Source organism: Cibotium barometz, chromosome 3, assembly GCF_041138505.1.
Source record: "Cibotium barometz isolate CiBa-2024 chromosome 3, ASM4113850v1, whole genome shotgun sequence".
Classification (NCBI taxonomy): Eukaryota; Viridiplantae; Streptophyta; class Polypodiopsida; order Cyatheales; family Cibotiaceae; genus Cibotium; species Cibotium barometz.
Genome location: NC_141048.1, coordinates 27,003,111 through 27,013,978, shown reverse-complemented (window position 1 = coordinate 27,013,978; position 10,868 = coordinate 27,003,111). Strand labels below are relative to the sequence as shown.

General features: G+C 41.6%; 1 protein-coding gene across 1 annotated transcript; it reads left to right on the top strand.

Moving 5' to 3' along the window:
• Nucleotides 1-7,428: 7,428 nt before the first annotated feature.
• LOC147639890 (pentatricopeptide repeat-containing protein At5g27110-like) lies at nucleotides 7,429-10,651 on the top strand. Its single transcript, XM_086775055.1, has 2 exons — nucleotides 7,429-7,644; nucleotides 7,720-10,651. The coding sequence occupies exons 1-2, from the start codon at nucleotides 7,587-7,589 to the stop codon at nucleotides 9,828-9,830; spliced, it is 2,169 nt and encodes a 722-aa protein (XP_086631181.1). The 5' UTR covers nucleotides 7,429-7,586; the 3' UTR covers nucleotides 9,831-10,651.
• Nucleotides 10,652-10,868: the final 217 nt, after the last annotated feature.

Below are 10,868 nucleotides of genomic sequence, written 5' to 3'. Positions count from 1 at the left end.
TGGGTAACTGGGTGTATAGAGGCATTGCATCTAATATAGTTGTCTTCTATAGCACACTATCATCAGAATTTGTTGAACTTTCAATATTCACATAATTAGAGGTACCAATTGATATATTGGCTTTTGAGCTTACACATACCTCATATGTAAGAGATATCAAGTCATCAAGGAGGTAGAGCTCCATGCCTTCTATATCTTGAAGTGGAACAAGGGTAGCACGTGTCTCTTTATCTTCTATGATTATGATCGCCTCTAAACCCTTGAACTATGAAGGTAAACATTTTCGAATAAGAAATTCTTTGTTCACAAAGCCTTTGCCATTGCTCAAAGGCACCCTCATCTCACATGTACCATTGTTGGGGAAAATAAGCAAAGCCTCCATAATAGAGATAGAGAGAGAGATGTGTGTGAGAGAGAGAGATAGTGAGGGGTGTGTGCATGTGTGTGTGTGTGTGTGTGTGTGTGTGTGTGAGAGAGAGAGAGAGAGAGAGAGAGAGAGAGAGAGAGAGAGAAGCACTAGTTTTAGGAGGTCCTAAATAAATAATTACCAAATAAGCATAGCCTCCATAATAGAGATAGAGAGAGAGATGTGTGTGTGAGAGAGATAGTGAGGGGTGTGTGCATGTGTGTGAGAGAGAAATAGAGAGAGAGAGAGGCACTAGTTAGGAGGTTCAAAATAAATAATTACCAAATATCATATACACTACCGTTTTTATTAAGGTTAGTATTAGAGTTAGGGTTAGTGTTAATGTTAATCATTTTAACTTCAGTGTTAAAAAAAGTAAAAATTTAAATTTTCATAAAAAAATGTTTCTACATTTTTTATTATTCTTTTGTTTCACTTCGCCCGTGATCATGGTAACTAATGTTGTAGAGTAAACATAATGAAACAAAAGAGAGAGCATATGTTTCCTTGGATCCTATACCTATGGTGGAGTAAGAACTTGCATTACTTCTTTCCTTAAATCCTTCACCTATGGTGGAGTAAGAATTTGCCAGATTTATGTGATAAATTCTTACTAGATATCTTTGTGGACTTCACTTGGAGTATTCTATTTTCCTCCCTGCACTGCTTATAGCAATGCTTATTATGGCTTATAAATGTCACCTTAGTGGTGCTTATAGCGAGGAAACATAACCTCAGTGATCCATTATAGCTTAGGAAAGGCATAATTATATTAATGGTTAGATAAACAGCAAATATGTAGTAGTAATGCCTCTCACATGGGTGGAAATCCGTGAAGTGTTTCTCCAGATTGTTGCTTGTGCTGAATTTTGTAGGGCACCACAAGCATTCCCTCACCTCGGAGCCGTAATTATCCATATGTATCCTTGATACACGTGTGTGCTTAGCCTAGTCCCACTAGTACTAGTGTAAACGGTCGATGCTTTTGAAGTTCCTCCCGCAAGTCATGGCAAGCCACCTGCACACCTGCTCCCGCAATATGGGTGGTGCAACAGTGTCATCGTTATGTGATGATGATCGGCAGTAGTAGAACCCGTGCCGAGCTTTGTGTTGCTAAGTAGCTGCTTACTCAGATGAACATCCACGAAGTGCTGGTCGAGAGTTGGAGCATGAATGCCTTGTGTGACGTGGCCCTGTGTGCCATGTCATATTGTCGAGCCTCGACAATATGGCGTGGCACACAAGGCCAAGTCAACACACGTACATTTAACGTGGCGGCGGCGACCCAGAGTGGCACGTTCTTCAACAAGTGGCGTGACGTGATGTGGCAATGGCGTCTATTTTTTTATCCAGCTTATCGACCAATTGTGCTCTCTGGTATTTTGGCTTTTGGATTGCGGTGACGAAACAAATATGATGTGGCATCTGCCTGCCACATCATATTGCCAAAGTTTGACAATATGACGTGACAGGCAGATGCCATGTCATCATCTTCAAGTTTGGCAATATGACATGGTAGGCAGATGCCATGTCATTATCTTCATCCACTATAAGTGGCGAGATTTTCTAATGTTCGTCAAGCAATGGTGTTCCAATATCTGTTTCTAGTATTCCAGCGTTCGTGTTTCAAGCAACGGTGTTTGTTTGTTTATCAGGCGTGATTCAAGCGTTTGTTTATCCGGCGCATGATTCGTTTTTTTGGCATATTTCAAGCGTTCAAATCAGTGTTCATTTATCCGACATATGTTTCTCCTTTTTGTTTGAACATGTTTGTTTCTCCTTTTTCGAATCCCTTGGCTCAGATTTGAATGAGCTATCAATGGTTGGCTTAGCCAAGCATCATATTCTTCACTTGGCTTACAATTGAATGTGTTATCATTTGTGGAGTTTTCATATCCTCTTACATCCATTTAAAGCAACTTATCATACCACTCCCATACGTACTATAGTACACCTTCAAATTGTAAGCCAAGCCACTTATCATACCACTTCCATACGTCCTACAGTACACCATCAAATTGTAAGCCAAGCCATTGATATAATAAGGCCTCCTTCAGCTTGTCCTACTACTCTCCATACCATCCCTGATTATAATAATGCATGGATTTGGGGCACTAATCAACACACAAATTAGCCCTGTGTATCACTAATTAATGCACAAAGCAGAAGTCCAAAGCATAGACTAGGTTTACTTGGAGATTTTGACAACTTTCTAGGGTCGAGAAGAGGCAATAGAGCTCCCAAATGTGCCTAGAAGGAGGCACCTACTACTGGCTATCTCTCTCCCTCGCATTTGTGTTTTCAGGGAATAGTAGGTATGTGGGGGTAGAAGGGAAAGTGGACACCTCACCTGATTCACTCTATAAACATGGCTTCCACTAAAAGGATAAACAAAATAATTCTATTCTATGCTCCGATATGCCTTGATTTTTTTAAGGAGGAATCATTGTGTGTGTGTGTGTGTGTGTGTGTGTAGAAGCTTGTATCATAGAGATAGCACTCAAAAATGTTGCACATTGCCTTATGAAAATTAGCTTATAAAGACTCTAGAGAGAGATTAGGATGCCCATGTTACTCTGTTGATGATGTTGGATCAAGTCTATCCAGGAATTTGGGTCCATGATAAGTATGCAACACCTACCAATTTTCTCAGCCAACTATGGTGTAGATGAATAACTGGAGTGGTTAGGTTAGGTTTCGGGTTGGGTTAGATTTAACCATGGTTAGTGTATGTTTTTATACAAAAGGGCTTCCTGATGTCTTTTTCTTGTATTGCCCACCATAAGGAGCAAGGAGGTGACGTTCTCTCTCTATGCATCTCTCTCTCTCTCCTCTCCCCCATACACTTTGGTATACGCACACATACTAAAACACAGTCATATACAAATACACTCACTTTGCAATGTTGTATGTTGTAGAATGGCCTCATCAACCTGATCTCAAAATGCTCAGCCAGACATCATTAACATTTCTCAACCAACATTGTCCAAGAGCACTGAAAATGCAAGGCCAAACAAAATTGTGTCAAATGTTGTCCAAGGTGCTAACAAACGATGAATGGAAGTGGGAAACCATAATAGTTGCTCGCAATAATAAAAAAAGTGGGCAAACCAAGTTGGTACAGTGTCCAAATGGCACTGTTCTCCCAATTTGTTTTTCAGGTAATATTTGTGCATGCCTCTAACATTTAATTCAAAGACGTAACTTCTTTAGCTCAAGTTTTCTTAAAGTTTTCCATCTTGATTTGTAAGAACGGGATGACTTCAAGAAGATGATTCAAACAAAAACGAGAGGATTGCTTAAGGGGGGGGAATGCATGGAAGATGAGGAGGAGGTGTACCAAAATTACTTGAAGGAAACAAAGATGGTTTTCACGAAAAAGGGGTACACATTCACAGCCATTACAAATCCTACAAATGGAAAGGATTTCTTTGATGTGGTATTTAAGTACTAGGATAAGCATGAGAAGCAATAACAACTCATAATCAAGAAGCTGCAACTCATTGCCCGCTTCAACTTCCCTCCAAATGAGTAAGTTTCATCCGTTGTACAAAAAGCGCAAGTTGGTTTTAGTAAAGTTTTAGAGTGTAATGCATGGCTACTCTGTTTTTATAGAAAGGGCAAGTTGGTTCAAACCATTACCAAAGGAGAGAATAAAGGAGAGAATGCTATGAAGTCTGCACGGGTACCATGCGGAGAACTTGCATTCCGCACGTTCTTTAACAAGTACGTGTATTGGCATCACTTAATAACCACATCACTTGATATGAAGTGCAAAATAGAGGAAGAGAAGCCAATCTTACGGGATGTTCTTGTTGCGAAAGGAGAATCAAAGGGAATAATGTCCCTGAAAGATTATTTGGTCGATTGCAAAGCAAAATATTTCGACACCACAATTGTATCATGGCAAAAAGTAATGCGGTCTTCGGTCATAACATCGGCTCAGCCACATCTCATATGTATAGCAAGACGCGCCATATACAGATATGCTTAGAATAGAATATTTCATTCCAATTTGCTTGTACACTAGGTATAGGTATGCTGATAAGATAACTTCGTTATTATCCTATTTATTACTAGGTGGTGGGTTTTGATGAGAAACATAGTTTCTTTCCCCGAGCTTCATCATCCCGCAGATGAGTAAGTATTGAGTGAGGTTGAGGAAAATGGCATATATCCAGAAATCTAGATAGAAGAACTTGCCGAAAAAGAGGTCTGGATTTTGTGCCCATGGTGGTTAGATTATCCCACTGGGATATAACCCCCTGAGAGGAGGCCTTGTGGAAAGGTATTATCCATGCCCAGTGCCATGTGATATATTCCATGCCTTGCTCTATGTTAACCATTTGTTTGACGTAATTTTATGAAGTAGATCTACATTAGCCTAAGCAATCTCGAGCTGAGGGATCCAAGCAACCTACAGGCTATGGCAAGAAAGGCGTAACCAGGGCAGGTAGTGGGGAAGCATTGCCTACAAATGTCAAAAAAGATGCAAGTGGGCGAGGTAAAGGCGTCACTAATGTTGGCACCAAAAAAAAGGGTGGCAAGTCAAATGTGGAAAGAATTGGTCCCCAAAAAAGGAAGAAAGTCACAAACAAAAGACAAGTTGTAAGCGAAGATGAGGAGGATGATGACGATTCAGAGGAGGACGATCACATAGAAGATGATGAGGTGATGGGGGATGACGAAGACAATGACATGCATACTTCAGACAGTCCTCCAATGAGTAATGGACACTAACCTTATTTTATAGCTGTTCAATCATTTCCTTTAAAGCATGTGTTTAATTGTGTAGCCATGTTTGGTTTTTTATATACAAGTGTTCCGAAATGTATCACCGAAGCACATGGCTATTTTGGGAAACATCACTAAAATAGCCGACAATATAATTGGGAGAAACATCTCATAGTAAGTGCATGAAAACCCCAACTTGTATTTTGAACATAAGTATTTGTAGTTCCAACAGGGTTCTAATATAAACTTGGCTCCCAGGCATTACAATGGGCTAGCAAAGTTTGTTGGGGGCTTGAACGAGTTTAGAAATATAGGAACCCAGCCCTCATCTTTGGGAGGATGTTCAATGGTGTGGGTAGATTTTCCCACAAGGTTGCCTATAGACAAGGACACTCCGCTAGTCCCTCACTGGAACATTTGGGATAAAGAGCTTGTTGAGGTTGCATGTGTTCTTGGCAATGAGTTCTTAAGACAGGATGGAACCTTTGTAAGCACTTGCATCGGTGACCATTTTGGTGATGTGGTGGAGACAACCAGAGCCCATGATCTTGCTCTACAACACACTAATGAGATAGATTTTGAAGAGGTATAAAACACAACTTTCTTTTCTTCTAGTATTGGGAAATTAAAAGAAAACTCTAAATTATTATTCAAACAAACGAGGTGTATGTCATGACTATGTAGGTAGTAATGTTGATTGTTGGGGTATTTGTTCGACACCACCCACCAAGCATTTGACCTCCAACATATATGAGAGTGAACGGTAAGGATGCATCTGCTACAACCTCTGGGTTTACACACTACACTGACCTCCTGAGTAAGTCACTCCGCCTAAAAGGAAGATGTGCCACTCATGTTAGGGGGCTAGATAATCAACCACTACTACAGGGTGCAGCTTAGCGACCCCTTGAGACTAAAAGATATAGAATAAACACTACTTGTTTTTTATAATTATTCAATACAATGTAAGACATTGATCTTAAGTTTTTCTTCATTTCGACAGGTGGCTCCTTGGTGCTTTCACAATGGAAGGGGAATTAGTATTGGATTGCTTTGCAGGGACTGGTGTCATGGCTAAGGCATGCAAGGAGCTTTGCCGACATTGTATAAGCATAAAAAATGATTGGCTATAATCAGGAATTGTCTCCTTTACAAGATGTGCCCATAGACCTGGGTTCCACTTGGTTTCAAGGTAAAGAATCCAAGAAAATTATTCAAGCAAGAATGCAACCTCAAATTTCGTTGGAGGAACCTTAGCGTGGACAACCCCAATGGTTGCCAAGGCATGCTTCATATGTACCACGTGGTGTTGCTTCTACATCTCGGCAACTTTCTTACTATCCACCACCACCAGGAGTACAAATGATGCCATACACTTATGGTATATCACAGCCTAACATAACCAACTCATATCAGTGTGTCCGCATTGGGGGGGCCTCCACGACCCAGCATAAACCAGCAAGATCATACAACTTCAAGTAGTGCTGGTGCCTCACATGGAATATGAGTCATAGAGATGACCATGTCATTGGTTTCCAAAAATATTTATTGTTGTTTTCCATGGATTTTGTATTCACGTCTTATATATGGAAGTGACATTTATCAATATCTTGCAAAAGTTTGAAATGTGTCAATATCCACACACACACACAGAGAGAGAGAGAGAGAGAGAGAGAGAGAGAGAGAGAGAGAGAGAGAGAAAGAGAAGAAATGTCATATATGTTAAATGTGAAATATCTTGCAAATGTGTGAAATGTGCTGGTGTGCAAATGCATCAATATCGAGAGAGAGAGAGAGAGAGAGAGAGAGAGAGAGAGAGAAATGTCCTATATGTTACATGTGAAATATCTTGCAAATGTGTGAAATGTGTTGGTGTGTAAATGCGTCAATATCGAGAGAGAGAGAGAGAGAGAGAGAGAGAGAGAGAGAGAGAGAGAGTAGGGAACAAGATATGGCTCTAAAAGATAGTGCCCATGTGTTACGATTTCAACTACTCGTCGCCAGTTTTAGACTTATTTTTAAAAACTAGGATTTCTAAGTTTTAGACTTATTTTTAAAAACTAGGATTTCTAAGAGGCCTGTTTGACTTGAGGTCTTACATGGATAGCTTGTGGAAGATGTCCCACCTATTTCTCTAGAAACTACATCATAGAATAACTTATTGTTCAGAGAAAAATATCCCTCTTTCATGAAAATAGCTTAATACCTTCATCTCTCATTAGCAACTCTTCTAGAAATCGTACTTGAAAAATGGAAGTACTTTTCTTGGAAAAAAATTATACTGCTCCAAAAATTTGACGAGGAAAACCGAGCTCGTAATTTTGATTCAATAATTGGTTTATTTAGAGCTTGACTGAGAAGTTCTCTGCGGCGTAGCATTTGCTACTGCCGCCATGGTGGGCTCGATCAAGGCATCAAAACGGCCAGTCGAAGCAGAGACAGAGCGATGGTGGTCCGGCTGGCGGCTCTTCAGGAGGGCCGCCGCCTGCGAGCGTCATCATCAGGTTTGCTTCTTGCCCAGACCAACAAAAACATGTCTTTTTCTTCTGTTCACTGAAACTCTTCACTCCTTTTTTTAGCATTGCTGGACTCAGCACACAGACCATATAGGCATGCCCCTCATGCCATGGTCTCCACAGCCACTGCACAACGGCAAGTGCACAGAGAGACTGTTAACGCGCACATAATAGCCCTGTGTACCCAAGGGCAATTGAAGGAAGCTCTTCTTCTCCTGAACGAACAACATGGTAGGGCAGACCACTCCGCCTTTGCATGCCTCCTGCAGAGTTGCAGTGCCATGAAGGCCCTACATGAGGCCAAGTACCTTCATTATCACATCATCAGCGGCGGACTTGACGAAGACACATTTCTAGCAAACATGGTCATGAGAATGTATGATAAGTGTGGCAGCCTACAAGATGCAAGAAGCTTGTTTGATAGCATGCATCTTAGAAACATTGTGTCATGGAACATGATCATCAGTGCATATTCGAGCTGTGGTCATCGAAAGGAGGCTTTTCATGCACTGTGTGAAATGCTTCATCAGGACCGTGTGAAGCCAGACAAAGTCACTTTCATTACCGTCCTCAGTGTATGTGACAGCCCATCAGCCTCTACAGATATTAAGCTGCTGTATGGGCTCATTGTGGAGATTGCAATTGAGGCAGATATCACTGTGGGAAATGTGCTCATAAACATGTACAGACAATCCGGGAGTTTGGAGGATGCATTTGGCATTTTTGACAGGATGCCTGCCCGAAATATCATCACATGGAACACATTGATTGCAGCTTATGCTGTGTTAGGGTATGAGAATACTGCCCTCCAATTATTTCAGAAGATGCATTTTCAAGACATAGCAAGGAATAAGGCTACTTTCATTAGTATTTTGAATGCTTGTGCAAATCGGAATACTCTTGTGCAGGGTAAAATGATTCACTTCGAAATTGTCCAAAATGGTTTAAATTCCGACCTTCTGGTTGGGACGGCATTGGTCAAAATGTATGGCAAGTGCAGTAGCTTGGTGGATGCCTGCAGCACATTTGAAAGCATGATGCCTAAGCCAGATGTGGTCTTGTGGACTACTATGATAGCAGCATACATCCAACAGGGCCACAACAAGGAGGCCCTTCAACTCTACCGAAAAATGCAACATGAAGGTGTTAAACCAAATAAAATCACGTTTGTCACTGTTCTCAATGCATGTGCCAGTCCAGCTGCCCTTATGGACGGCAGAATGATTCGAGATTGCATTCCGGACAAATACATCAAGTCTGACATCATCCTGAGCAATGCCCTCATTACCATGTATCAAAAGTGTGGGAGTTTTGGAGATGCGGAACAATTGTTTTTAAGCATGCAAAGAAAGGATGTTGTTTCATGTACTGCTATGATTGCAGCATATGCTGAGCAAGGTCGTGGCCATGAGGCACTCTATTTATTTGAAAAGATGGGCCAGGTAGGCGTGAATCCGGACAGGTTCACTTTTAGCAGCATCCTCGATGCATGTGCTAGCATAGCAGCCCTTGCCGAGGGCAGACTTTTATACTCTTTAGTCATTGAGAATGGAGTTGAGTGGGACTATGTTGTCGGAAACTCTCTTGTCAGTATGTATGGAGAGTGTGGGATAGTGGAGGATGCATACAGTGTTTTCTTAAAGCTTCAGGAAAAAGATGGGGTTTCATGGAGTGCTATTATAGGTGCTTATGCTAATCATGGTTACTGCCAAGAGGCTCTCAAACTATTCCAAGGAATGCAGCAGCAAGGATTGAAGCCAACTAAAATAACATTTATTAGTGTACTGTCTGCATGCAGCCATGCAGGTCTTATTAATGAAGGTCATGAATACTTTGCCTCGATGACTCCAGGTCATGGCATTACACCAACCTCGGAGCACTACATGTGCATGATTGACCTCATGGGCCGGGCAGGATGCTTACATGAGGCAGAGCAGTTCCTCAACAAAATGCCACTGCAACCCGATGCCATCTTGTGGAATACGCTACTTGGTGCCTGCCGAGTGCATGGCACTGTGGATGGAGGGCAGCATGCTGCAGACCGCATTCTTGAATTGGATCCAAAAAATGAGGCAGCATATGTGGTGTTATCAAATTTATATGCCTCAGCCGGCAGGTGGGAGGAGGCCTTAACAGTGAGAAAAGCTATGGAAATCTGCACAAGTGGGTACTAGAAGCTAAGCTACTCGATGGGTGATATCCATCAAGATCTCAGAGAATCTATATCGGCCCTGATGAAACCAGTGCAAGCCAAGTGAGCAACATTTTTGCAAACCTTTGCCTACATTTTATACACAGGTTGCCCTGAGAATCTGCAGGCTTTGAATCTCTTACAAGCAAACGACAATTTGGACTCCCAAAGTTTCTGCAAGTCTAGAAATGGGAAAAAATAGTGCTATGTGAGGTGGGAGTTGATGGCAAGGATGTTGTCTTGTTTACTCTCTGGATAGCCATATTTGTCCAAGAGATACCATCACTTTCACCCATTAGTAGGTATTCAGCCTTCATTACCGATAGTTTTGGCATGAATGCTTCAAGAGCAGAAACATGTCTGTCCTTTCTTATCGACAAAGGACGTGCTTTTGCTGACGTATTGTCATGTACCCAAAGCTAATCCTCGGGTTAGCGGGCCTAATCCCGCATCGTTAGGGAGCCTTGGGATTAGGAGATAGCAGGCAGATACAAAGGACCAAGGTTCAGAATTAATAAACTAGGCTACTAGCTATCTATAGGAGGTCAGCTATTTATAGTGGCAATCATCACTATATAAGTGATGCCTTGGGTAGTCAGTTGTGCGATGCACTTCTGATGGGTCTATGCCTGAACCATAGTTTCTACTCCTGCCATGAACATGGCAGATCGCAGATAGTCTTGCCGAGGGCCTCTATGGTACACCAGTGCTAATTGACATTTATATGTGGAGTGGAACCTTAGCTCCTAGCTCGGGGGTGGATCAAAGTACTAATCCTACGGTTGGCTACTTGGTTTTCTCTAATTTTGTGTTGGATTGTGTTTAGGAGACCTTGGTTAGACAGGCTGGTTTGCATGTCTTTCATGGTTATCTTGCACGGAATTCCTAGGTATTTCTCTAAGCACCATAGTCGATTTTGACTCGTCCAATGTATGCTTTCTAGGGTTACTGCGAGGTAGATGTATGTGCTTTGGGAGGGAAAAAATATGAGACTAAGTATATAGGGGGTGTGTGGTGGATA